Source organism: Culicoides brevitarsis, chromosome 3 (genome assembly GCF_036172545.1).
Source record: "Culicoides brevitarsis isolate CSIRO-B50_1 chromosome 3, AGI_CSIRO_Cbre_v1, whole genome shotgun sequence".
NCBI lineage: Eukaryota > Metazoa > Arthropoda > Insecta > Diptera > Ceratopogonidae > Culicoides > Culicoides brevitarsis.
The window spans coordinates 10,075,163-10,102,870 of record NC_087087.1 but is presented as its reverse complement, the minus strand read 5'-3'; the positions used below and the strand labels follow the sequence as shown (position 1 = coordinate 10,102,870).

General features: G+C 31.4%; 4 protein-coding genes across 7 annotated transcripts; 2 read left to right on the top strand and 2 right to left on the bottom strand.

The window, feature by feature from the left end:
• The first annotated feature begins 319 nt into the window (after window positions 1–319).
• On the top strand, window positions 320–1,466 carry LOC134835175 (nucleosome assembly protein 1-like 1). The gene is made up of 3 exons (XM_063850046.1): window positions 320–683; window positions 756–1,204; window positions 1,266–1,466. Exons 1-3 carry the CDS (start codon window positions 320–322, stop codon window positions 1,464–1,466), a joined length of 1,014 nt encoding a protein of 337 aa, XP_063706116.1.
• A 33-nt stretch (window positions 1,467–1,499) lies between these two features.
• Window positions 1,500–5,537, bottom strand: LOC134833834 (uncharacterized). The gene is made up of 4 exons (XM_063848292.1): window positions 5,176–5,537; window positions 3,855–5,119; window positions 2,244–2,331; window positions 1,500–1,927 (listed from the first exon to the last, which is right to left on the bottom strand). Exons 1-4 carry the CDS (start codon window positions 5,343–5,345, stop codon window positions 1,564–1,566), a joined length of 1,887 nt encoding a protein of 628 aa, XP_063704362.1. The 5' UTR covers window positions 5,346–5,537; the 3' UTR covers window positions 1,500–1,563.
• Window positions 5,538–7,751: 2,214 nt separating this feature from the next.
• On the top strand, window positions 7,752–15,062 carry LOC134834338 (uncharacterized). 3 transcript variants are annotated; one of them, XM_063848967.1, is made up of 4 exons: window positions 7,752–7,879; window positions 8,768–10,050; window positions 11,336–12,175; window positions 13,460–15,062. In XM_063848967.1, exons 2-4 carry the CDS (start codon window positions 8,779–8,781, stop codon window positions 14,651–14,653), a joined length of 3,306 nt encoding a protein of 1,101 aa, XP_063705037.1. In that variant the 5' UTR covers window positions 7,752–7,879; window positions 8,768–8,778; the 3' UTR covers window positions 14,654–15,062. The 3 variants fall into 3 exon arrangements, with proteins under 3 accessions (XP_063705037.1, XP_063705040.1, XP_063705038.1); XM_063848970.1 differs by having other exon boundaries at window positions 7,761–7,863; XM_063848968.1 differs by having other exon boundaries at window positions 7,771–8,195.
• Window positions 15,063–17,621: 2,559 nt separating this feature from the next.
• Window positions 17,622–23,611, bottom strand: LOC134833644 (ras GTPase-activating protein-binding protein 2). Of its 2 annotated transcripts, none has more exons than XM_063848041.1 (4): window positions 23,378–23,611; window positions 22,699–22,868; window positions 21,446–22,610; window positions 17,622–20,007 (listed from the first exon to the last, which is right to left on the bottom strand). In XM_063848041.1, exons 2-4 carry the CDS (start codon window positions 22,791–22,793, stop codon window positions 19,621–19,623), a joined length of 1,647 nt encoding a protein of 548 aa, XP_063704111.1. In that variant the 5' UTR covers window positions 22,794–22,868; window positions 23,378–23,611; the 3' UTR covers window positions 17,622–19,620. The 2 variants fall into 2 exon arrangements, with proteins under 2 accessions (XP_063704111.1, XP_063704113.1); XM_063848043.1 differs by lacking the exon at window positions 23,378–23,611 and adding an exon at window positions 23,230–23,366.
• Between the last annotated feature and the right edge of the window lie 4,097 nt (window positions 23,612–27,708).

Below are 27,708 nucleotides of genomic sequence, written 5' to 3'. Positions count from 1 at the left end.
GAGATATAACATTGTAAATTTTCATTCTGTTATTGTATCATGTGACCTATTATTATTTACCTTCTTTTGAAAATATGAGTAATCTCAACTCCAGCAATAATTTACGTAAAGGTAATTCAAATATTTGTATTGAATGCGAAACCTCTGCGAAAATAGATTTACAATTCTTATGAACAAAAGAGTTGATGTACTATGGAAACGCCTTGTACTTTTCATGACTTTTCCTCTTCTTTTGAATTTTGGATCACGTTAGCCTTGATTTTTAATTGTCATCAAATTTTTCAACGGTTTTTCATTCGATTTCTCATTTTCGCTCAAAATGGCTGAAAATTCTGTTCTCCCGAAACCGCTTGACTTGCAAGAATCCTTGAAGGATGAAGATATTTCCTTATCCGAATTTATGAGTCCCGCGAACTTCAAATCGCACCAATTGCAGTTCATGCATCGTTACTTGAACGCCATCATGAAGAAGCGGGATCATGAGAAATTTTTGCAGGAGCTTCCAGCGGATATCCATAAAAAGTTGCTGGCACTGAAAAAATTGCAACTCGAGACAATGGACTTGTCTGCCGAGTTTCACATGAAGGTCCATGAGCTGGAAAAGGAATATTTGGCGAAACATGACTCAATTTTCGAGAAACGATCGCAAATTGTGAGTGGCGATCATGTCCCTGAACCTTCCGAATGCGAGCTGAAAGAAGAAATTGCTGGAATCAGTCATCGTTTGAGTCGCGTTGACCTTGAAACGGGCAAAAATGACGCCAAAATCCATGGAATTCCGGATTTTTGGTTGACAATTTTCAAACTTGTACCGCAAATGGATCAAATGGTGCAACCGCATGACGAGCCAATCCTCAAATATTTAAAAGACGTTCGAATTCGCAGCGAAACTGATCCCTGTTTGTCCTTCACGTTGGAATTTCACTTTGCGCCGAACGATTTTTTTGAGAATTCGGTCTTGACGAAGGAATATTTCATGAAATGCGCTCCGGAGGCAACAACTCCCTTTGCTTTTGACGGTCCGGAGATCTTCAAGTCACGCGGAACGGAGATCCTGTGGAAAGAAAAGTCGAAAAATGTAACAATTGGCATGCGAGAAGTCGAAGGAACGGAGACTGAGGTGAAAGTTCAGTCATTTTTTAATTTTTTCTCGCCACCGGAAGTCATCGAGGATCCAAATCATCCGTTTTTCCATGAAGTTAACGTAAGTTTTAAATGAAAAAATTAAAAATAATTTTAAAAATTAAATGAAAAATGGATTTTAGGCAATTTTGGAAGCCGATTTCGAGATTGGATTTTGCTTGAAAGACCGAGTTGTGCCGAGAGCTGTCTTGTATTTCACTGCCGAAGTCAAGGATGATGACGACGCTGCCAGTTCTGACTCGGAAATGTCCAATTTGCAAGTCGTCTATGAACATTCCGAGGACGAGAAGCAAGGCGATGGCGACAAACCTTCTGAAGCCTAAAAAAGCGGAAGAAAAACTATTCGATTACTCAAATAATTCCTCTAAATTTTTATTAAATAGTAGTTAAATCTTGATTTTTCCGTTATTTTGCCATTTTTCACAACAGATTTTCCTCCTCGGCAACGCCAAAGTTCGAAATGACGCGACATTCGGGTTTTTGCAGCTTAAATTTCTCGATGCCGTCTTCCGTGACGTCTGTGCCGATGACATCGAGGAATTTCAAGCGCGGCGCGCAACTCGACAAATGTTGCAGCGCGACATCCGTGACTTTTTTGTAGTCGCGCACCGTAATACTTTCCAGCTGGGTCGTTGGGCTGCGTGGCTCCATGCGAATCCACACCAAACCGCCGCGTGCTCCGTCCTGCGAATGGCCAAAACTGCAAATTCCGCGGTCCGTAATCGCTTCGTTGAGAGGCCCCGGAGACATGTGCAACGGATGACTGCGTTGGAACTGGATGAATCTGTCGTAGAAGTGAAAAGGGTTGGAATGAGCGATACGCGCATACACTTCCGGCGAAATGCCCGGACTGCGTTCGCGTCTGTCACACATTTTGGCACAAAGAGAGAAAAAGCAAAAATTACAATGCAGTTCAAACATTTTTTGGCGTGATTGGCGAAAAAATGGAACATTATAACTTTTTGGTTTTTATCCATCAATGAGAAATGTGCAGATTTGTTTTGTTTTTGTGCTAATTCAAACAGTGACGGATCCAAATTCATGAAAAATTTTAAATTTTGGATGATTTTTGGATTCGTCAAAAATTTCAAGGGACTTACTGTACAATACGCGCTGGATTGACATCATCTCCGTTGTCGTTTTCGGCTCCTTCGCGGATTCCGCGTATCATTATGTAGTGTTGAACGCCTAAAATTAACAAAAATTGAATTTTAATCATATTTAAAAGAGAAAATAATTAACAAAAAATTTTTAAAAATCAGAAAAACTTAGAATTTCATGAAAATTTTCCTAAAAAAAATTATCTAAAAAGTAATTAAATTTAAATATATAAATAAAAATTTATAAAAATTAAAATAAAATGCGGAAAGAATAAAAAATTAAAAATTATTTAGGAAATTTTCAAAATTAATAATAAACATTATTTAATTTTTTTATTTTAACTTTTAAATAAATTTAATTTATTTTTTTTAATTTTAATTTTAAAATAAATTTTTTATTTTTTTTTTTTAATTTTTCTTTAAAAAATTTTTAAAAAGCTATAATTAAATAATTTAATTTAAAAGAGAAGCGAAAATAAAATAAATCAATAAAAAATGAAAGAAAAATTATAAAAAAAATCAACATGTTAAGAATAAAGAAAATATTTTTAAAAAAATTTAAAGAGTAAAATTTCATAGAAAAAAAAAATTAAATTCATGAAAAAATAACAGAAATTTGAAAAATCTTCAAATAAAAAATATTTACATAAAAATTTTAAAAAATGTTTAAAAAAAATTTCGGAAACTGTGAAAAAATCAGTTTTGAAAAAAAAATCCAAATTTGTTTTAAGAAACAAAATTTGGAAAAAAACTAAAAAAAATTCAGAAACATATGAACAATTTTATTTTTTTAAATTTTTTAAAAAAAATTTAAATTTTTTTGTGGAAAATAAAATTAAAAAATATAAAAAATATAAAAAAAAATAAAATAAAAAAACCTCAAAAATTCAAAGTCTTGAATATTTTGAAAAATAAAAAGAAAAATTTAAAAACAAAAAAAAATTGTTAAAAAATCAGAGTTTAAAAAATAAATTATTTAGGTATTTATAATTCAAAAAATTTCTTTATTTTTTTTTTTATCTTTTCTGCATTTTATCTTAATTTTGATAAATTTTTATTTAAATATCAAAATTTAATTCCTTTTTAAAAAAAATTTAGGATATTTTTCATGATATTCTGAGTTTAAGAAATTTGGGTATTAAGATTGAAACTTTTAAAAAATTTTTGAAAATTGTGAAAAAATTAAAAATTCTTGAAAACAGTGAATTTGCATATTACAACTGCAAGAAAGTCGAAAAATAAAATAAAAATTGAGAAAAAATTCAAAATTAAAAGTAATTCTCACAAATTCGCAAAATCTCATAAAATTTAAAAAATTAAAAAATTTATAATTTTTTTTTTTTTTTTTTTTTTAATTAGAAAAATGTTTGAAAAGAAAATTTTAAACGATTAAAAAATTCGAAAAGAAAATTCAGGAAATTAAACAAAAAAAAAAAATTTAAAGAAAATTCTTGAAAATTGAGAACAGTTGGAACAAAATTTTAAAAACTTGAATAATCAATGAAAATAATAATAATAAAAAATCCTATAGGTATGAAAATTTTAAATTTTAAAAACAAATTTAAATCAAAGAAATTTAAAAAAAATTAAAAATCAAGAAAAACTTCTTACCTCCATCTCCTGCTGGCGGATTAGGCGGCTCATTGGCATTCTGTGGAGGAGGATTTTCCGCGTTATTCTCTCCCGCTGGCGCATTTTCCTGTCCTTCCCCTTCTGCCGCCGCCGCCGCTGCTGGTCGATTTCCCTCCTGATTTCCTTCTCCATTATTCTCATTATTGTTGTTCTGATTACACATGTGATTATTTTGCAGCACAATATGAATAACATTTCGTCCCCGAACATTTTGATTCCGAATATTGATCCTAAAATTATCATTTCCCGCATTAAATTCCGCTCCTGCTTCCTGAATTTCCTCATCGTTTTCCGCATTTTCCTGTCTTACTTCCTCTTCTGGCGGCGGAATTTCCACATTTTGTGGCGCCCCGTCGCGAACTGTCTCAATCCTGCCGTTATTGCGACTCGGCCTGAGATGCAAATTGATCACTTGTCGGTCGGTGCGAACATGAACACTTGCGGAAATTGGATTCGTTGAACTCGTCGACGTTGGATTTGTTGCTGGAGGTTTCGGTTCGGTGCCCGACGTGCCCGGACGATCGCCTTCCGAGACATTTTCCGGTTTTTCCTCCTCCTTCGGCGCCGGCACTTGCGGACACTGCAGTCTTAGTTCTCGCAAATTCTTCGAAATGTTGAAGCACTGAATGTCGGAATCGGTGACGGGCGTGTCGCGCACATCCAACACCTCGAGCGCCTGGAAGCCGAAACGCGTCGCAATACTGCCGTAAGGAACAAAGTCTTTGAAGGAGGTGCAGCCGCGCAAACTGAGATACTTCAAATTTGGTATTTTGCTGAAAGCGATCAAATCGTGCGTATCGAACCAATTGCAACGTTCCACAGCCAGCTCCTCCAAATTCGTAAAGTGGAAATTGATTTTGGAGAAGAACGAGGACCGTGGATTGTTGTTACTCGTTGACAAGTGACAATTTCTCAAAGTCAATGATCGCAAGGTTGCCGGAAAATTCACCACCGCCACACGTTTCGAGTCCAAAAATGCATCTTCGACACACAAATTCTCAATTTTGGGGCATTTGGTGCCCAACTGTGCGATAAAATTCTCCGTGACAGTCTGATTTTTCCACTTTTCCTGCGGATAAAGCGTCACTTGGCCCCGAATTTTCAACGAACGGATCTCCGACGCTTGACAAACGTCGCGAAACAGTAATTCAATCAGCTCCGAGCAACTTGCGGGCTCCGCAGAAAAATCCACATCGACCCAGTGTGTGTGATCTTCGGCCAGTGTACGAAGACGCGTGCATGTTCTACAATTAAATTAATTAAAGTAAATTAAATTAAACCTAAAAAGCGGGACAAATACCTGGATAACTTAATTAACGAAGTCGAATCGAGATGCTTCAGTATGGCCAAGAGCATTTCGTCGCTGAAATCGATCAAATTGAATGTTTCGGCATTGATTCGTTTCGCTACTGGCTCCTCCGCATCCTCCAATTTGCGTTTTTTGTTCATAACATCTTCGGGGTTCTCCATTGTTTGGGATTTCTAGAAAGTTCCAAAGTCTTCTCTTGTTTTTATGGGATTTTTTTGTTAAATTGTGCCACGTTAGCACATCGCCTTGGAATGTTTCCAAGCTTTTTATTGGGGGTTTTGACGATTTTTTGAATTGTTTTTGGATTTTTTTTATAAAATTTTTTAAATTCTTAACTTTCACGGCGAAGTAATGTTTTTGATGTTTTCAATGACGTTTATCTGTCAAGCGAAATTAGGGTTGCCAAACGTCAATTTTTTAAGCTTTAATGTCCCCTGATTTTCTTTTTACACATAAAAATAAGAAAAATTTTGAAATTATCTTAAAATTATGATCAGTTTTGGAAATTTTTCTGATTTTTTACCTAATTAATATTGTTAAAATAAAATGTTAAATTATTAGATGAATTAATTTATTATTTTCAGATTTTTTTTACCCCCTCCGATTTTATCAAAAAATTTTTGGGGGAGATACAATGAAAAATTTTACATTTTTGGTTAAAAAAAATTACAGTTTTATTAAAAATCATGCAATGAAAACAAATAAAATCTAAGCAAATTAAACTAATAAGAGACCTTGAAAAAAATTAGATCACGGGATCTAAAGATTTTTTTTTCGAGTTTCTATTTTAGGCAATATGAAGCAACATTCTAGTTTAGTTTAGGTCAAAAAAACACGTTTATGCAAAAATTGGCTGACTTCTTTGTATTACATAAATATGGTATAATATTCAGAAAAGGTGTACATATTTTATACATTCATTATTATTGGGACAGAGAAAATGGAAATAGAGTTTTCTGTTCATTTATTTAACACACGAGGTTAATATGCTGTATATCGAGACTCTTATCTGACTCTTCAGACTTTATGTAGTCCATTGAAGATATATTAAAAGCTTCAAATTTAGAAGAAAATTTCATTATTTATATTATTCATGCTTCAACAAAGCAAGAAAAAGCAAGAGAGACTGAAAAACTCCCTAGAAATTGTTCTCAAGTAGGACTAAAGGAAGAAGAAAATGATGAGGTTTATTATTCTTCTTTAGACGAATCATATTTCCATAGTGAATTTAATGGCCTTGTGATGATCCTGTCTTCCGAACAAAAAATCTAAAAGATAAGAATTTGTATGCAACTATTTATATGCGAGTCCAATATCTTGAAAAATATAGTTAAAGATCATTTTAAAAAATGGGAATACTGCGGGGCATTATAGTTGAAACATGGACAAAGTTTTGCTGTGTAGAAGGGAAATAAAAATAATTGGATATGACTCTAAATATCCTAAATTGTGAAATTCATCTTCTGAAAGCAAGCTTAAAATAACAAATTTTTATTAATTAATTTATTATTATCGATTGTCGAATCTCAAGGTAAGTCAAATCTTCTTGATCAACATTGTATAAACAAGAGTTTACCAACAAAAAATACTAAAATAAGCTAATAAATGTTTTTCCATTGAATTCACTTTTGTGGGTGTACAAAAAGTATAAGTGCTTTTTTTATTCCGTCTTTTAATTATTGTTTAAAAATGTTTCCATAATTTTGATTTATAATTAATTTAAAAAAAAAACGAATTTCGGAAAGTATTATTATTGTGTTTTTGTCCAGACTCTAAGGGTTTATTGAAGTATATTGTGTCATATAATAATGCATAAAATGATCATCTAGTTATCGTTATACAATATACATGGAAACAAATGATAAAATACCATATTAGTAATTACATTCTATCATGTGTTCGATTTCAACTTCTCAAATCAAAGAAAAACTTATCTATTGTTTTTCGAAAGTCGAAATTTTTTAAGAAAAGTAAAATTAAAATTTTTAAATAGCAGATTTAAGACATGAAAAAAATAATTCAAGCAGATTTGGAGAAAACTTTGAAAATTACGAAGGGACAAAAAAAAGAAAATATTTCAAAATAATTTGAAAGTCTTTGAATTTAGATAATTTTTAAGACGTCTTAATTTTCTTTTAGTCGAAATTCTCCGAAAATTTGTTAAGCTCCCCCCTATAAATTTTTCACGCCATTAATCAATGACTCTTTTAGCCTTATTTTATCTTATCTCTTGATATTTGAATACCAAATACTTCAAAATTGAGCAAAAAAATAATTTTCTTTAATTTTAGAAATTTTAAGCCAATTTTGAAATTTTTCCCCGTTGTAAATCATAGCAACCCTATTCAAAAAATGAGACTCCCAAAATTGATAAATTCCAGATGGCGCTTCTCTTTCCCTTTCCAACTCGCCATTTTTGCTAATTCAACTCAACTCACCATACCCGCTAATTCATACGTACTTCCGTACGCTGTACATCTGCACAACGCCACGCTCTGCACGAACATACGCGCTGCACATCCCACACGCTGTACGAATTCTACGCACGCCACAGCCAGCACGCAACACACGAACCTGCTAATTCAACCGATTTTCCCAAATTAAAATCAAAATTCCCACATTAAATCGCAATTTTCCAGATTAATTGTGCAAAAACGGAGACCGCCGCCAGTGAAAAATGTAAATTAACTAGCGGGTAATATAAACTACATGAAATTTGTTGCTAAAATCGACAAAAAGCACGCGAAAACGCAAATTCAGAAAAATTTCGGAAATTCGTGCATGGATGGAGTTGGTGTGCAAATGAAATTTTTTTTGTAGTATTTTGTGTTGTTTTTTGTGGAAGACGAAGAAAACGACGAAGACGAGAATCGTAACCGGGCAAAGAGATTATTATTAATTATCACATCGGTCGCGAATTGAATTTCGACCCGCATAGCCGACGACGGACAGTTTTGCAAAGTGATTCGGGCTACGTAGGGAAAAAAATGTGCAAGAAAAATTTGAGCAAGGTACGAAGTGTGAAAAAAAAATCAACTTAGTGCTTTTTTGGTGTTTCTTTCCGTAGATTTCGAGTCATTTTCACTCATGCACACTCATTAAGCGCCTTTTTCCGCCTAGAATTTCAAGCTGAGGTCATTTCCAGCGTCAAAAATTTTCGTCGACGGAGTGTTGTTGCTGCTGCCGACGACGAAAATGACATCGGGCACGACGAAATGTTGAGTCATTCGCCAAATTTATCTGTTTTTATTGTTGGCGATCTAGTTTTTTTGCCGTGATTTACGATAATTTTACGATTTTACGCCAGTTTGCACGGAGAAAGGTGGCAATTTCTGTGACACACATTCCTCCCATGCTGCCATAGACACACACATCGCATAATAATATGTAATAATTAATAATACATTGATCAGTTATCTGTTGTAACACTCGTTTCGTACGTCGCCAACACATTCATCGTCATCAAACTCTTCATCTATCGCTCGCTTCTTTTTTTTTCGCATGTCGTACAGCAAAAAAATTGAATTTCCGGCCGCAATTTGCAAAAAAATGACTTTAATGCCGTTTTTTATTTCCGTTTTAGGTTCCTGAAAGATGCGAACATCTAGTTGCGAGGAAAATAACGCGGAGGTAAAAGGACACCTTCAAAGTGAATCCCATGAAAATCAACAAGTGAGCTCACAAAACAGCACCTCATCATCGACAACTAACGCAAACAACCACTTGAGTGACTCTAGCTTCGATTACGTCACCGAAACCGACCAGAAAACGTGTCGCGGCTGTCTTTGCCGCCAAAATCACCAAAAGTTCATCTTGCAAAGCAAGCAGGAGCGCCAAAAACTACCGGAAAACTTCCTTTGCGCGTGTGCCCCGGACGAAATTTGTTGTTGTTTGGGCGACGCGCCAGACACGATCTCGCCAATTCTCAATAATCCGCGGTACGAGAGTGCGGAAAATCGCGATATCGCCTTTAATTTGCTGAAAAACGCGAAACCGGTGCGTCCCGTGACGATAAATAAAGACCTGACATCGAAAAGGGTCTGCGATTCCGATTCCGACGTTGAAATTATCGAAGAAACTATCGAAGAACGAGTTTTTTTCAATCCAAAAGCGGTTGCATATAAAAATTTGCTGCTGCGACAAACGAAATTTTCGGCAATCAAGAAAATTGTGACGCAACCGCGTCCGAAACGAGCTCGAAAGGAGATAAATTTGGGTGAATCTGTTGCGTTGCCGGCCTCAACGAAGGGCAGAAAACGCAAAAGTAGCGAATCCGACGAATTTTCCGCGACGAAAATCAGTCGCACCGAATTTGTCGATTGTGGTTCGACGACCGAAAGTCACCGGAAGTACGACGAAGACCCGAAACCGTGTTCCAGCACGACAAACGACACCTTTTTGCAACAAGGCAGCAGCACAAACGACGACAAAACGATGTCGATGTACGATTATCGCTTCACCGATCCGCAATTGCCGTCGTCAACGAGTTATTATTCATCCTCGACAAATGCGACAAAGACTGGCGCCACAGAAGACCAGCAAAATTCATCGAATGCCACGACACAAAATCTGCTGGACTCGAACAAAACCATTGCGACGCTTTGTAACATTGGGAATTCGTGCTATTTGAATTCCGTGGTGTACACGTTGCGATTTGCGCCACTTTTTCTGCATAAATTGCACCATTTGATCGAGGATATGGCGACGATTTATATAAAATTGAATCCGACGAAGCACAAGTCGTCGTCACTTGGGCGGAATGTCTCGTTGTGGCAGGGACACAGCGGCAGGAGTTGGAGCAGCAAGGATTTGGCGTCGCTCGGAAGTATTACAGGGAATGATAGTGTGCCGAAAAATAATCGATTGGTAAGGAAATTTTTAAAATTTTTGAATATTAGCAATTTTGAAAAATATGTTACTTTGAATCGAGTTTGATTTTTTCAAAAAAAAATTAAGAATCGATAATGTCATTTTTGAAAATTGAAAAAAAAAATATTTTGAATCTTTTAAAAATTGAATAATTTTTTTATAAATTTTTACAACTTTTATCATTTTATGTGAAAATTTGAAAAATTTTTTAATTAAAAAAAAGTTTAAAAAAAAATTAAAATTAAGTTTAAAAAAATTAAAAAATCACAAATTTAAATTTGATGAGCTTTAAGTTAAAAAGGCGATTAAATTTATTTTTTTGTAAATATTTTTAATTTTTATGCTATTTTTAACTTTTTTTATTCAGGATTTTTTAACTCAAAATAGAAGAAAAATTAACCAAAAATTTTAAAATTTAAAATTTTTAAAAAGTCACGTGACTTAAACTTTTTGTTATTTAAATTTTAAATTTTTTTTTTAATTTTTTTAAAATATGATTTAAAGGCAATTTCTCTTTTTTGGTTCTTGAATAAAAAAAATGTATTTTTTGTGGATTTTTTGCTATTTTATTTTACTATTTTTCTGAATTTTTCGGAAAACAGTAAAACTGAAAATATAAAATTTAGTTGTAATTTCAAACACTTCAAAAATTAAAAAAAAAATTAGAAAATTTCTAAAAAATTTTAAAATAATATGAAAATTAACTAAAACGTAATGAAGTTAAAATTAATTTTTGACAATATTTCAACATGTTTGTCACAATATTTTCTTATTTTAATTAATTAAATTAATTTTAGTTTAAGTCATTCTTAATTTTGAGCTCAAAACTGAAGGAAAATCTAGTTAAAACTATTCAGAATTAAAATTTTTCATAAAAATTTCAAGAAATTTTTATAATTAAAAATATTCGCTTAAAAATATAAAAAAATATTAATTTAAATAAGTTTTAACAAATAAAATAATTTTTTAAGCTTGAAATTGATCAAAAACTATGGAAAATTTCTTTAGATGTTTTTTGATGGTCCTTAAGCTTGAAAATTTAAAAATTTTGATATTCAAACAAAAAATTGAAAAAAGTGTTTTTTTCTCTTAAAAAATTGAAACTAAAAAAACTTGAGGAAACCTTTTTAATTTCTATTGAAAAATATTTCGATTTGATACCAAAAATCTAAAATTTTTTAATATTCATGAACATTTTTCACCAAAAAAATTTAAAAATTGTTCTTGCCTAAAATTTAAGTTTTTTGATAATTACTTACATTTTTTTTTCTATTCCTTATAGATTGTGACGGAAAAACTGCATGAACTCTATCAAAACTTGCACAAAAACGAGTCCTCCCTGAACACGGAACCATTCCACGCGGGCACCTTTCTGCAAGCCATCCAAGAGGTCTGCTCAATTTTCGAGGGCAATCAACAGCAGGACGCCCACGAGTGTCTCATGTGCATCCTCGACAGCATACGGGAGACTTGCGACACTCTCGCCACCGCAATTATCGAGCAGCCCGAGCAACTTCTTGCCGAATACGGCTTGGGAAGTCTCATCGAGGAGACACGCGCCGCCGACGAATCGCTCCAACAACAATCCACGTTGCAACAGCTGCAGCAACAAGTGTCCAGCGGATCGAGTTCCAGCAAGGGCTTCGGCAAATTCCTCTCTCGCAAGTCCAAACGGAAGAAATCCGATGACGAAACGACGACGACAACAGTGGCAAACACGTCGCCCGTGAATCCCGATAAACCGCCCGAGAGTCCGAGCAAAGACAGAAATGCGGCGGGCGATGCGGCAGAAATTTTGAATAATCACGAGGAAGAGGGATCGTCAACGGCAACGTCGCCAACGACGACAATCGACGCGAAACTAAGTATGAAGAATGCCATATTGAAGGTGTTGGCGGGCGAGCAGGATGTCAACGACAAGCAAAAACTGAAGGAAAATGTCTGCAAGCTGCTCGGGCTGAATTTCTTCTGTGAGGACTTTGAGGGCGTCACGGTGTCGTCCATCAAGTGTCTGACGTGCGAACAGGTGAAAACTCTCAAAGAAAAAATGATTGACATCTCTGTGCCTATTACTGGACATGAAAATCCCGATTCCATGAGTAATCCACAATCTTTCTTTCAAGTAAGTAATTTTTTTTATTTTTTTTTACATTTAAATGACAGCTGTCATAATTTTTTTTTTGTGAAAATGTAAAAACAATTTAAAGATTTTTTATATAAATTTTTTTTTTTAATTTAAAAAAACCCGAAATTGCTTAAAAATTAAAAAATTTTTGACATATGTCAAATTTATAATTGTCAAAAAATTGACAGCTAAAATTATTTTTGAATGAAGACACATTTTTGAACAAATTTAATTTAATTTTTTGGCATTTTTTGTTTAATTATTTTGAATTTAAACCATTCAATGTTAAAATATCAACTAGTTAGTTAAAAAAAATCGAGCTGTCAAATATTTAATTGTCAAAAATGACATTTTTAAGTTTCTTTTGGAAAAACATGAGAAAAAATATCTTAAAACGTAAAATTTTAAATAAAAATTATCTAAAAATAATTAAATTTAATCCAAATATGAGATTTTACCAAAATTTTTGACAGCTGTCAAATGTCAATTTTAACAATTTATGTTGATTTTTTCAACTTTTTAGGTTTGTTAGCTTTTTTAAATTGTAAATTTTCACATTTTTTATTAAAAAAGCCTTCTAAAGTGCTCAGAATTATCTGAAATTCAATTTTTCTGACAGCTGTCAAATTTTCAAATTGTCAAATAATTCCGTCAAATTTGAAGATACTGAATTTTTATCTCTTAGTTTTACTTTTAGATAAAAAGTCAAGAAGAATGAACTAGAATCATCAATAAAATTTTTGAGATTTGATACAAAATTTTGACAGATGTCAGACAAATGCCATTTTCAAGAGTTTTTTAATATAAAACTTAAATTTTTGTTAGCTATTTAGTGATTTTTTTTTCTCAATTTTTGTCTTAATTTCCTTTAATATTCAGAATGATAAAAAATTGAATTTTCTTGTCTTGTCTAAATTTGACATCTATCAATTCGTTTAACTGTCAAAATATAAATTTTTAAGAAAAATAATCGTATGATGTTCGATTTTTTAAAAAATCTCAGAAAATCATTAAAATTGGTCTGAATACAAGAATTCATCAAAAATTTTGACAGGTGTCAAATTAATTTAAATTTTGACAAATGTCAATTCAAATAATTTTTGATAGAATTTTACGTTTATTTCAATTTTATGAGATTTTTTTTTATTTTTTAATTAAAACTTATTTTTAGAACTAAAAATTTGTGGTTTTTTCGTATTTAAATAAAAAATGACAGCTGTCAAAATTTTTAAACTGTCAAAAAAATTTAAAAAATCTAATTTTCTAATTTTTTTTTTGCAGAATTCGTGCATAACCAAAGAATACTTCCGCGGCGAGAACAAATACCGCTGCGAAAACTGCTTTGGCTACACGGAGGCAATTCGTTCAATTACTTATGAGATACTGCCGCGCCTGCTGGTGATCCACCTGAAACGCTTCTCGGGCGGCATGGAGAAAATCAACAGCTACATTCCGACGCCGTTCACGCTGAAATGCTTCTGCAACAGTTGCTTCAATCTGCCGGACGAGGAGAAGCTGCACATCTACAAGCTGTACAGTGTGATAACGCATGTCGGCGCCACGATGTCTGTCGGGCATTACGTCGCCTACACATGTGCCCTCGACATCCACAACGAGTACCGAACTTGCACAAATGACCGATCGAAAATCGCCACGCTCTTCCAGCAGCAGCGAAATGGCGGCGGCAACGGCAGCGGCGACGCATCAAACGACACCGCATCTAGTCAAACGTCGGGCAGCAATTCGTCACTTGCCGCAAACAACGCCGCTGGGACGACACAAAATGGCGCCATCACCGACAAAATTGCGAATAAAACGTTCAAACGGTTCTTTTTCAGCAGCAAGAAAGCCAACAGCAGCAACGACCTCAAATCGAACTCGTTCAAGTCGAACGTGAACGGTCTCGTGAACAAAGTTGTGGCAAACGGCATGGAAAAACTCAACTTGGGCATCAATAATACGACGGGACGCGTACTTGGCAGCAGTAATGGCACAAGTGCCGCCATGTGTCAAGGTCAGAAATGTTGTGGCATCAAAGAAAACAAACTCGTGAGCAATAATAACGGGACATCCTTCGTCAGTTACGTCAACGGAACGAATCACGTGAATGGCAGCAACGGCAGTAACGGTTCGCACACGGAAATGGATACGCTCGCAGCGCCCCCTACAACCAAACCCTCATCGAGTGACTTGTCAATCGCGTCATCCAGCAACTCGTCGACCAATAATCACGTGCCGGATGACGATTCAACAGTTACGAGTACGACAACGGCATCGGCGACAATTTCTCCCGCTGCGGCGACAAAAATGGCGCATGTCTCCAATATCACGCAAGATCACTGGTACATGTGCGACGACGACAAGATCAAGGTGATGCAACAACAACAATTCGAGGAACATCTGTCGCCCACACGGAAGAACATGATAACGCCGTATCTCCTTTTTTATGCCAGGTTCGATGCGCATCCCCTTTAAAATTACTTTTTTTTCGTTTGCACACTTATTAACTGTGAAAAATTAATGCATATAGTAGTTAAGGATATATTTATATGTAATAATGTATGAACCTGAAAGAAATGTTAAAGTATTAAGTATTATCGTTTTTCAGGATAAAATGTAAGAAATTTATGTTTTTGATGAGAAAAAAGAAAATGGCGGGAAACCGTTCGATATTGAATCAAAAAAATCGATGTTTGTTCAATAATAAATTAAAAAAAAAAACTAAAATAATCGCCTTATAAAGGGCCTATCTTTTTTGCAAAAAAACAAAAAAAAACTACTAATTCCAAATTAAACGTCGCATTTTTGATTTTTCTCTTATTTACAATTAATTAAAATTAACCTAAAAATTTTGTACATAAAAAAAATCACATTTTGTAAATGTTTTGTTATTGCATATCCATCAAAATTATTATTATTATTAATTATTAAAAAAATGTATATTTATTATCATAATAATCATTAAAAAAACCTCTAAGGTAACAAAAAAGAGTTAAACGTTATTAAAACATATTTATCATTATAGAAACTGCGACATTCGAGGAGTGTCCCAAAACAAAAATAATTAAATAAGGCCCTGTGTTCAATTTTTTGACAGTTGACAGATGTCAAAAAAAATTTTAAATAATTTTTTTAAACTCAAAATTAATTTTTAATTAAATTTTGTATTAATTTTTAATTAAAAAAATCAATTTTTAGTTTAAAAAAATTTTTTTAAATATTTTTTGATAAAAATTTTGACATCTGTCATCTGTCAAAAAAAAAATTAAAAGAACCGTTAATAAAACAAAAATAATTAATAAAAGAAAGACCTTTTCCTATTTACTTCTCCATCATATAAGTGAAAAAAATGACCTTTGTACCTTTTGATACTTACAACAATAAATAAAAAAAAAACAAACAAAAAACTTAGCGGATATTCTTTAGCTGAAAATAATTAACGGACAAACTCTCTTTCTTTCTTTTTTAATTAAAAAACAAAAAAAAAATATGAAACAAAAAAATGTATTTCTAGAAACTTAAAAACAAAAAGAAATTGGCTGTTTAAAAAAAATGTTAGAAATTAAAAAAGGGTCTTAAAAATAATTAATTGTAGAAAATTGCTTGCAAATAGAATGTGGATTGTACTCAAAAAAAAATTTTAGGGAAAATAAAATTAGAATCATACGTAAAATTTTAAAAAATTGATCGGACCCCAAAAAAATGGTCTAAAAAATTGATAAACAAACAATAGAAGAACAACGGAAAAAAATTATATGAAACTTATAAATAAATATACGAAAGAAAAAATACTGAAACAGAACAAAAAATGAAAGAAATCTTATTATTTGGAAAAAAAATATTTAACAAAAAAAACTGAATTATATAAAAAAAGCATATAAATCTGTATAATACATGTTATAAAATGGTTAGATGAATACATTTAAAAAAGGAAACTTATTAAAAATAATAATAATAATAAAACAATTTAATTGGAGTTTTATTTGAGTTGTCCATGATTTTTGTTAAATCTAGAGTTTTCAATTCTTTACGATTTTTTTAAAGTTTCGATTTTCAAAAAATAAAATCTTGAATTTCCTTGATGAGTTTAGAAATTTTATTTCTAAAAAAAAAATTAACAAATTTCGAAATTAAATTTCTAAAAACATTTTTTATTCAAAGGTAAAAAAAATCTTCACGATTCTTAACAAATTTTATTTTGTTTTTTTTTTAATTTTCTTCTGTGAATTTTTAATTCCGATCTTCGAAACTTCGAACAAGTAATAGGATTTTTTCGAATTTTAAATTTTTGAAATTGTAAAAATCATAAGAGACTCTCATTTCACTTAATTAAAGAGGTTTTATTTAGAATTTTCAAAAATTAATTTAATCTCAATTTCACGATTCCATGAATTTTTTTTTTGAGCCATCGTGAATTTTTCGAAAATCTTCAAATTTTCGAAAAAATAAATCTATAAAGTTTTAAAAATTGATGAAGTAATTTCGAATTTTTAAAATACTTAAACTTTCTTAAGCTTGCATAAAATTCTAGAAATTTCCTAAAATTTTTGAATTTCGAATTGCCAAGTAATCTTGAATTTCTAAAAAGTTTCATTTATTGAGCCTTCATAAATAAAATTTTCGAAAAAAATTTAAAATTTTCGAAAAGGAAAAAAAATCCAATGAATTTATTTCGAATCTCTACATTTTTAAATTTTTTTTAACCTCCGTCGAAAATATTTTTAAAATTAAAGGAAACTTTTTTAAAATTTCAATAATTTAATTTTTTGCCACTAATAATGTTTAAATATTTCAAATTTTCGAAAAAATCAACAAAATTTCGAAAATCGATAAAGTAATTTCGAATATACAAAAACTTTAAAAAAATTTGAGCCTTCATCAATTTTATGAAACACTTTTCAAATTTTCGAAAAAAAAAAGATTTTTGAAATTCGAAAGTTTTCAAATCATCTATTTTTTTTTTAATAAAATGTTTCAAAAGCCTTCATAAAATATTCGAAAAATTTTTCATATTTTCAAAAAAAAAGTCAACAAATTTTCGAAATTAAATTAAATTCCTTAGAATTTACAAAAAGTTTAAATGTTTTGAGCCTTCATAAAATGTTTTCAAACTTTCCAAATAAATAATGAAAAATTTTCGAAAATCGATGAAGGTATTTCAAAATCCGAATTTCCACATTTTTGAGCCTTTAATTAAAAGTTTTCAAATTTTCTAAAATAAAAACTATTTTTCATAATTCGAATAAGTAATTTCGAATACGTTAAATACTTTCAATAGCAATGTTCTTTTAGAATTTGCGAAAAAAAATTTCAATTTCGAAGCTTATCGAAAAATTTTTTGAACATCAAAGAAAATTTCGATAACCTAATTACTTAAAAAAAATAAAATAAAAACAAATCTTTTTGTAGATAATTTATTCACTTATGCTGCTTGCCTTTATTGTTCTAGTTTTATTTCATTTTTTTTTTCTTTTTTTTTAAATTAAATTTTTCATCATTTTCGGGGCAAAGGGGAATTTCTTATAGTTGGGAGTTAGAAACGATACTTTTCTACAATGTTTTTTTTTTAAATGTATAAATACAGCATAATAATGATGCTTTATTCACGTTAATTTTATATGAACCTATAGAGAGAAAATAACTAAAAATGGATGATGAATGTAATGTTCAGGGATCATAAATTAATTAAAGATTTTTTGTGATTTTTTTTTTGTTGTTTTTTTTTAATATTCTATATTTTTTTTTGTTTTTCCTAAATTACGACACCAGAACCTGAACGATTCAAAATCTCTGTTGTAGTAGACTTTTCATTTAATATTGGCACGATCCTTGAACAACAAACATCTTGTTCTTCTTTCCTTGTCATTTCTAATTAATTTTATTATTTTTTTTTTAAGAATACGTTTTTTTTATTAAAATGAATTTTCTTTAATTAAACAGCCTTCGTTCAATGAATTAAAGCTGAGTTGAATGTCTGACTACAATTACAAAAAAAAAAAAATTAAAAATACATTAAAATGTAAAATTTTTTTTTCGCCTGGAAATTTTTTATTTTTTAAATTTCATAAATTTTTCGCCTGATTGCTTCCACGTTTTTTTTTTATTCAGAATTCAACTCAACTTTTGAGACTTTCATCATATATTTAGTATTCTATTAAGTAAGTTTTCAAGTTTTTTTTTTGACAAATCACCACAAATTAATTTTTTTTCTTGCTTTGATTTTTTTTTTTGAAGAAAATTTTTTTTTAAACAAAGTACGGTTCGTACATCGATCGTCACAAAAATGATTTGTTAAAGTTTTCTAATTTTTTTTATTATTATTTTTTAAGAATTATTTAAAACATAAAGGAAAATTTGTTAAATTGGCCGTCAGTCGCAATCTTTTTTCTTCCTAATGTAGTAAGATTTTTTTTTTTTTAAGAAATAAAAAAAATATTTTTTTTTTAAGAAATGCGCTGTCGTAGTTTGGTCGAGCCTTTGTTTTAAATAATATATAAAAAAAATTGTTAAAATTAACATTTTCTGAGATAATTGCGTAACAATTTGATATTACACCTACAATTACGAGCCACACACACACCAAACTCTATTTTTTTTTAATTATTAAATTTTTTTGAAACTTTTTTTTTGTATATTTTTTATTTTTATTTGTGTAAATTGTTGTTTGAACACAAATTTATTGACGGGGGACTCGATGTTGTTGTGTTGTAAAATTAAAAAAAATTAATATTCGGGTTTTTTATAATTTCCAGGCACATTTTGTTTTTTTTTTGTTGCTTCTTAAATATTTGTTTTTACATCATAAACTAGATTAATTTTATTATTTGTTATTTTGTTGTTTTTCTTTAAAAAAGTACATAATAATGTTGTCCTATCTAGCAGTAAAGGGTTAAAAAAATTTTTTCATAATACTTAATTTAATTATTTTTCACACTTTTTTAATTTAATTTTTTATGATGTGCCACAAATTTGCTGTTTGAATGTTTTTTTTGATGATGATTTGAATTTTTTTTTTTATGAGACGTTGTGTAAAAATTTATCATTATATTTAATATTATTTTATTTTATTACTAAGCGCATGATACTTGTTGATGATGATGTGTGGAGAAAAAAATCGTTCGTGTAATATATGAGAGCTAAGCGACTATCTCAGATGTTTTTACGAACAAAGTCTTTTTTTTTGTATTTTTTTCTTGCTTTCTTGGAAGAGTGATTTATTCTATAAAATGATGTCGATTAATTTTTTCTGTTAATTTACGAGGGGAGAAGGAGTAGGAAATATTTTTTTTTTTAATGAATTTTATCCCTAAATTTTAAATTTTCTCCTTGCTTGATTTTTTTTTTCATCTTTTCTACGTTTAAATTTAAATGTAATTTTTTTGTGTGTATGTGTGTGTGTGTGTGTGTGAAATTTGTATGTAATGAGAGAAAAGTTAACTCTATTAGTTACGACGATTATAGGTGTTGTTGCTGTTGCTCGCGTTGCCGGTATTGCGTTGTCCGAGTGGTTGCCTTTCCCGATCCCGATTGAAGGTGCCGCGATTTTGGCCACCGAGATTGCCTCCGGTGCCGCCGCCGCCTGCGTTGTTGTTGTTGCGTGTCTGTGTCGTGTTTCTGTTGAGGCCGGAGCTGTTGCTGGGCCCATTGCGATTCGACTGTCCGTTGTTCAAGCCGTTGTTGAGGGTGCGTTGTGTGTTGCCGCCCAAGCTATTGCTGTAGTTTCCGCCGCCAATGCGACCGCCCGTTTCGCCAGGTGCCCGAGTGCGTGTCTTCTTCTCCTCGACATTCAATTTTTGACCGTCTGGGGCGTTATCGGGGAAATACAATGGCTGTAAAGGGAGAAAAAAATTTAAATAAATTAGTTTTTTATTTTTTAAACAATTGAAATTGAAACAAATTAAAAAATAAAATAAAAACAAAAAAAAAATTAATTAAAACATGAAAGATAATTTTAAAAAATTTTTGCTCGATTTAAACAACTTAAAAAATATTTTTGCAAAAACTTGCATATTTTTAAAAATTTTCAAAACATTTCATCGTCAAATAAGTTGACTTGAAATTATTTTTAGCAAAATTTCAAATATTAAATTTGAAAATTTAAATTCCTTAAAATTCCTCAGTTCCTTAAAAAAGACAATTTTAGTTGCAAAATTTAAAAAAAAATCAAATTAAATTGTAGAAAATCAAAAAAAAATAAGTTTTTATGAAAAATTTGCTAAAATCAGCCTTCTTCAATTAAATTTTTAATTTAAAAAATTTTTTTAATCAAAATATGGTTAATTTTTCAACTTGTTTTTGGCTCTTAAATCTAAATTTCTTTAATAAATAAAAAACGAGAAGAACTAATGGAGAAAAATAAATGAAATTTTTAAAAATTCTTCTGAAAACGATTTTTTGCTTTCAATTTTTCTAGTTTCACATTGAAGAAAAAATTTTTTTTCAAGTATAAAAAAAAAATTATAAAATTTTCAACTAAAAAGGGTCTAAAATTAATGAATTTGACTAAATGAAATTTTGAATAAATGTTTAATTAATTTTTTTTTAAATATTTCTTAGGTAAAATTAAAATATAAAAAGTAAAAAAATCATAAAATTTGAAAAATACTTTTTTTTCCCCATGCTCCATTTGAAAAGTCGAAAATTCAATGGGGCAAAATAAAAAAAAAGTTAAAAATTTCATCAAAATTGACCGTTTTTTTGGTCTTTTTCATATTTTTTCAAGGAATTTCACAAAATTTTTGAAAAAACTTTCAAATTTTAAGAATTTTTGAATTAAAAATCCTACTTTAACATGAATTTCCTTCTTTAAAATTTAAAAAAAAAAATATTTTTTAAAATTATTTGAAAGTTATTCTTACGAATTTTTTTTGTTTAAATTTTTAACTTGAAATATTTTGAGATAAATTTTAAATTATCAAATCTCAAAGTAGAAATTTCATAAAATCAACTAAAATATTGATGAATGACAAAAATCTGTTAAAATTTTGTTATTTTATATGAAAAAGTGTTTCAAATTTTTTTTTATTTTTCTGAAAAAAAGTTTTTGAGACAAAAAGCTCTAAATAAATTCAAAAATTAAATTAAATTAAATTAAAAGAAAAATTAAATTAAATTTTTTATATTTTTTTTTTTTTTGATTTTTAAATATTTAAATAGAGAGACAATAAATTTTTTATAAATTTGGAGCTATAAAAATTTTGAGAAAATTGATGAAAATCAAATTTTGATTTTTTTTTGAAAAAAATTAATTTTTAAATAAAAACTCACCAAATTAGCGAGACATTCTTGCACTGCGGCAGCATCTTCGTACGTGATAAATCCATAATTTGGCGGAGGTCGTTGCCCCGGTACCTTTGGTTGGCCCTGCTTCGACAAGATGCGTAGGTCAACGACAGTTCCGAAGCGACTAAACAACGCCTTGAGCTCCTCATCGCTGGCATGATGCGGAATATTGCCGAGGAAAAGTTGCTGGTTATCGTTAAACTGCTGATTTTGCGGCACGGTATTCGTGTTACTGGTGCGCCGTTCGCGATTCTGCACATTTCCACGTGGCGGCAACGACTGTTTCTGCGACAATCCGGGTCCCGTAGCGCCCAACGGCGGATCAAAACGCGTCGAATCGGGGAATTTGTTGGAAGAAGGAAGGGGCGTTGCTGCTGCTGCTGCAACGTTATTGGCAACTGGCGGCGGAACAACTTTCGACGACATACCGCCCGACTTGACCAAATTGGACCACGTTTTCGGTTCATTCGATGCCGCAACGACAGGTTCGGGCTTTTCCTCGACCGCAGCCGCAGCACTTTCAAAGACATCCGGTTCGGGCGTGGGATCGCGTTGCATTTCCGGCTCGGCAGCGACAATTTCCGCCTCGACAACGACACTTTCTTCGACGACAACGGGCGCCGCAGCAGCTTCCTCGTGCCCGTTAAGTTGTTGCGCGGCGGGACCCGTGGCTTGTTGTTGCCCGTAGTCGGGCAGAACGTTCGGCGCCGACGTCAAAACGTTCGAGGAATAGTAGATGGTTTGCTGGTTGATCAATTGCGTGGCTGAATGATCGTCGTCGGCACGGGGAATTTCATCATCAGCCTCCGAACGACCATTTTCCTCGACATCGTCTTCGGAGTAGAGGTCCTGGTAGCGGAAAATGTCGTTATGCACGTAGTACTTTTTCGGCGATTGCGCTGCCAGCACGAAGGTTTGCGTGAAACGACGCATCGGCATGCCGGAATTCGACAGCTCGCCCGTTACTTGAACGACAACGCCGCCTCCCAATGTCGCCTGCGAGTCCACTTGACTGATTTTCGCATGGCAATCGCGGAAATTCAACTGTTGGATCTTGTTATGGATCTGCTTCTGGCCAACAACAGTCGTCGCGTTGCGATTACTGGCATCCAAGCCGCCATGCACGAAGCTCGAGGAGTTGTTATAGAACCTGCGACGCAGAAAAAAAAACAAAAAGATAATTTTTTGCATTTTTTTGTGATAAGGCGATGACTAATCGCACGGAAAATGCGTCTTACCTGTGCAAGTGATCGGGCGCCTTGTTCAACAGCGTGTAATATTGGCGCACAAACTCGCGGCCGACACATTGGGGAGTGGGGAGATCCATTACCATTTCCTATCGGGTTGTTGAGTGGTTTTTTTCAAACGTTTCCTGCACAAATTCTCCGGTTGCGATAATTTTTTTTATCTGAAACGACACGAAACACACAAAAGTTGAGAAAAAAAATGTCCGCCATCAACAAAAAAAAAATTCCTGTCGCTCGCGAGAGTAAGCCGAGTGCCCTTAAACACGCAAATTGTCGCAAAATGCGTGAAAAAGTGTCGCTGCGACACAAAATGCACGCATTTGCACGAATTACGCGCCTTTTGGAGGCCAAAACGCCAAAAATGGACATGAATTACATGCAAAAAGGCAAAAACACATGTAGAGGTTATACAGTATTTTTGTATATGGCGTCTGCAGTAGCAGCCGAAGCAGCCTTACGACAAAGGGCGTTCTTGCGAACGGGCCTTGCACGCGCCACTGCCGCCATTTTGGGACAACTTGCCTGCGATCGATGCCTTTGATAAAATATTCGGGTAAAATTTGATGCCGAAACTTGCAATTTTCCAGCGAAATAAACGCGTAATAAGCCTTTCTGCACTGCACTGAGCTGTATGTACGCTTCACACACAGAATTTTCTGTCTCTCCTTACCTTATGATTGGGAACCTCGGTACGGCGTGTATGTCTGTGTGTGTGTGTGTAAAATGTTGCGAGTTTCTCGAAAAAAAGGAGCTTTTTGGCGTTCCGCTACGAGTCACACGTCAAAATTCACGATTTTCTGCGTTAAAAGATCACAGTTGCGGTGATTAAAGTTTTTCTGGAGGTGAGTTAAATACAATTTTCGCGTGTTCTTCAGATTTTAAATTGCAAGTGGCGATAACGATTGTTACGTGGGTCGATTTTTGTCCCAATAGGCAATTTTTATCGCTGCGACGCGCGTAGGCTGTATGACGGTCTGTAGTGTGTGAGAACGGATATTTTGTGCAGTGGGACGTCGTAGAGCCGGTAATGCATGAATTAGCGTGGAAGAGAGGTAATTTATCAATTTCATTCGTCTCACGTGAATTGGCATGGGAGAATTGTGAATGGCAACACTGATGAATTGAATTAGTGTGAAGGCGATTTTTTTAAGGCGCGCTATCAGGGATTTTAAAAGACGAACGGCTGGTAGTTTTTTAATTAAAATTGTCTTTAAGTCTGAAGTATTTCCCGAAATTGAAAAATTTATTGAAAATTAAATTTGGTTTATAAAAAAAATTTAATTTCATAAAATGAATAAATATCTATATATTAGAAATTTTTAAAGTTTTTTAAAATAAATTTTAGCTTTTTAAAAATTTTTGTATAAATTAATTTTGAATTGAAGAAAATTCATGAAAAAAATCAAGGATTACCTGCATCGTAAATTTTTAAAGAATTTTCAGAAAATAAACTTTATTTTATTAACCTCAAACTTTGATCCAAAAATTTAAATATTTGTTTGTTAAAAAAGTTTGTTAGATCTTGACTTGAAAAAAATTTCATGACCGTGTTAATTTTTTTTTTTTGAAAAACGGTCAAGGAAAATTTTTTTTTTTATTTCTTGTTTTCGAGTTTTTGTTGGAAATGGGCTTCTCGCGCAAAAATAGGCTTAAAATTGGTCAAAAAATGATTTAAAAAAATCAGAGTTTAAACCTCCAAATAAACTCAATAGTATCGACGCAAAAATTCTAAAAACTCGTATGAATTTACTGGCAAAAGTAATTTTTCAAGTGTATTTGTACAAGTTTGTACTTATTGTAGACAGTCAAATTTACATTCGTTTGAAAGATATGATTCAGAGCTACAAATTACAATAGCTCTCAATGCATTTTGCGCAAAAATAAATTTACAGGAGCACAAAAACAAATTTACGTATTTTTTTACGTATTTTTTACGTATTTTTTACGTATTTTAAAATCTGTCATTTTAGTTACAAAATTATTTTTACGTGTGATATTTCAAAATTTCACAAAATTTGCATTTAGCAGTAGTTACTGCTAGATTAGCAGTAATAAGATCTAAGTTAGGCACTATAAGAGTCAGGCTAACCACTATTAGAGCTAAATCAACATTGTTTTAAGAGGTAAATTGGCATGGTCTACCCTGTGATAGCCCGATACAATGCTAATGTTACTCTATATTTTTCTGGGTGTTGAAAAGGGGGGTATTTTACTAAAAAGTACGTCTTTAAAATCCGAATGTCCCTTTTTATCCGACGCCGTAAATGGATGGCGCCATACCCCTCGAAAATAGGGTTGCCAGAAATTGTCCTTTTTAAGAAATCTGGCAGCCTCATTCTGTTCATTTTGTCAGTCTCTTCATGATTGTCGAACGGGAAGGTTGATTTTTTTGTCCGTCGTCGTTTAAAATTTTGAATTTTTACTGATTTTCGTGCAATTTTAAACAAAAAACACTCTTGAAAACGACGGGACGTGAAATTATCAAAAGAAAATTTAAAAAGATTCATTTAAAAAAAAGGAAAATTCTTGAAAAGAGAAAAATCCCGTTCTTAATTGATGGGAAAAAATCAAAAAATTATACCGAAAAATATGAAAAACCACAAATTTTAAAGGTTTTATGTGATAAAAACGTAAAAATTATCAAACAAGTGCTAAAAAATTCACTTTGCACAAAAAATAAGAAGATAAAAAATAGAAAAAAAATTCTCTCACTGTTTTGATGAATTAAAAAAATTATTTTTTATTAAAAAAAAAATAATAAATCATCTCTCATAAATTATCCGGATTATTTTTAATTTAAAAAAAAATCAGGTGAGTAAATAATTTTTTTATTATTTTATTTTATAAAAAATAATAAAATAAAATTAAAAAAAAAAACAAAATGGTCCATACATCACACACAGAAGTGCATGCTGGAAAAATTATCGATTTTCTTGTGTTTAGAAAATTTTTCATTCAATTTCTTCCATTTTCTCCCATTTTTAAGGCGTTAAAGGAAGTTTTCACTTAAAATTTGAGCGAATTTAGTCGAAAATGAGTCAGAACGTGAGATGTACAGGCAAAAAAACGACAGCGATGAGATAATCAATTGAAAATGTTTGCATGTAACAAGTATATCGTGTCTTAATTGATGACGACGACGATGTCGAATGTAAACAGACATAAAATTTTATGGACTTTATTGAGGGTATTTTGCGATAAATTGGTATTTTTAGGGACTGACTTGAATTTTTTATGATTTTTTTTCTTATCAGACTTTAATTTCTAACAAAAAAACTTAAATTTTTTTCTTGATATAAAACATTCAAAAATGCATCTGCTGCATCTTGATTATCGGAAAAATCTAAATTTTAATTTTTTTTCGAGTCGAAGAGAATTTTGAAGCAGAGCCAAAAACTAAATAATAATAATTTTCTGCCACATATCGCCCGTTGTTCCAATAAGAATTAATTATTCATGGTAAAAGCATTCATTGGAGTTCGTTCCCTTCGCCGCAAAATGTTGCAAAAGGTTCGAGAAATAAACAAAACAAAGCTTCATGGAGCAACAAAAGGGGTCATTGAACGAAATCTCTTCTTTCTCGCTTTGGAAATTTACGAAACGAAAGTTATCGATAATTAAAATTATTTGACGTTATTATTAGCGAGCAGTTTTGTTAATTTGCATATTTTGGATGGCTTTCGAATGTGTAAATAGTGCGAATCATTGAAAATTCGCTAAAAAGATGAATGAATGTTTGATTTGATGTTGAAAGATGCTTTTTTAGTGGAAAAATAAATAAAAAACTGATTTTCTTGAGCAATAAGGTGAAATTTTAGCGAACACAAGAAAAAAACAAGTTTATCGATTAAACAAAAAAATTGCGATGGATGTCAATAAAAGTGTTATTTCACGTGAAATATGGTTAAATTGCGATGCATGAGGAAGAAAAATTGATTTTTTGTAAGAATTTTTAAGCAAAGTTTGGCTCATTGTGAATTTTTTTGTGAATTCAAGGTTTTTTTGAGACAAATTGAAGTTTAATTTAATTATTTTTTTTAATTTTAACTAAATGTTTTGTTTTTGAACCATTAAAAAAAATATTGTATAGAAATTAACCTTTTTTTCATTAAAAACTGTTTGACATTGAAATTTTGACAGATGTCAAGTTGAAATGTCAAATATCATTCTTTCTTTGTCATTAATTTAAAATAATTAAAAGAAAAAAGCAAAAAAATTCTTAAAATTTTAATTTTAAACGAAAAATTTTTTAACTGTCAAAATTTTGACAGTTCAAAATTTGACAAATGTCATAAAATTTTATTAAATTCGAATTTTTATAAAAATTTTGATATTTTTCAGTAGCTTTTAGTCAATAAAAACTTGAAAAGTAGAAATGATTTAAAATTTTTACTGAAAATCAATTTTTGATTAGAAAATTTGACATCTGTCATCTGTCAAAAATTTTCAAATTTTGAAAATTAAAAATTTTTAAAATTAATTTAGAATTATAGTTTAAGATTCTTGATAATTTAAAAGTTTAAAAGTTTTTTTTTTATTTTTAGAAATATGAAATTTTTGAATAGTTTTTATAAAATTTAACAAATTAAGCAATTTTTGAGTAAAATTTGTCCCATTTTAGCCTTAAATTCTTCTAATTTCTCCTTTAAAATCCACAAAACCCAAATCCCTTTTCTTTTTATTGAAACCACTCCTCTTCGATTCCTTCGCTCATACCTAAATTTATCGACTGATGCATTCATAAATTTCGTCTTCAGGCATGCGATAATCCAGTTTCCTTCACAAGATGCAAAGAAACAGGCCGGCGTTGAGCCATCAGCTCGTAAAAGTTATGATAGCTATAAATTTTGCGACTCCGTGTGTCCTTTTTGTGTCATCGTTCATCGAAAGAAATAGTTCTTCTTCTTATTAGTCTTATAGTTTTTCATGCCATGACAATAAATTCCAGCAGCCAGCAAATAAGAAGACGACATTTTGCCAAAAAAACACAAATTTACGATA

Coding starts and splice junctions, on each gene's coding strand:
- LOC134834338 (XM_063848967.1), top strand. CDS start 8,779: ATGCGAACATCTAGTTGCGAGGAAAATAACGCGGAGGTAAAAGGACAC. Junction 10,051..11,335: donor TGCCGAAAAATAATCGATTG/GTAAGGAAATTT, acceptor TATTCCTTATAG/ATTGTGACGGAAAAACTGCA. Junction 12,176..13,459: donor ATCCACAATCTTTCTTTCAA/GTAAGTAATTTT, acceptor TTTTTTTTGCAG/AATTCGTGCATAACCAAAGA.
- LOC134833834 (XM_063848292.1), bottom strand. CDS start 5,345: ATGGAGAACCCCGAAGATGTTATGAACAAAAAACGCAAATTGGAGGAT. Junction 5,120..5,175: donor TCGTTAATTAAGTTATCCAG/GTATTTGTCCCG, acceptor ATTTAATTGTAG/AACATGCACGCGTCTTCGTA. Junction 1,928..2,243: donor AATCCAGCGCGTATTGTACA/GTAAGTCCCTTG, acceptor CTTCTACGACAG/ATTCATCCAGTTCCAACGCA.
- LOC134835175 (XM_063850046.1), top strand. CDS start 320: ATGGCTGAAAATTCTGTTCTCCCGAAACCGCTTGACTTGCAAGAATCC. Junction 684..755: donor TCATGTCCCTGAACCTTCCG/AATGCGAGCTGA, acceptor AAACGGGCAAAA/ATGACGCCAAAATCCATGGA. Junction 1,205..1,265: donor CGTTTTTCCATGAAGTTAAC/GTAAGTTTTAAA, acceptor AATGGATTTTAG/GCAATTTTGGAAGCCGATTT.
- LOC134833644 (XM_063848041.1), bottom strand. CDS start 22,793: ATGGTAATGGATCTCCCCACTCCCCAATGTGTCGGCCGCGAGTTTGTG. Junction 22,611..22,698: donor GCGCCCGATCACTTGCACAG/GTAAGACGCATT, acceptor TCTGCGTCGCAG/GTTCTATAACAACTCCTCGA. Junction 20,008..21,445: donor AAGAATGTCTCGCTAATTTG/GTGAGTTTTTAT, acceptor CTCCCTTTACAG/CCATTGTATTTCCCCGATAA.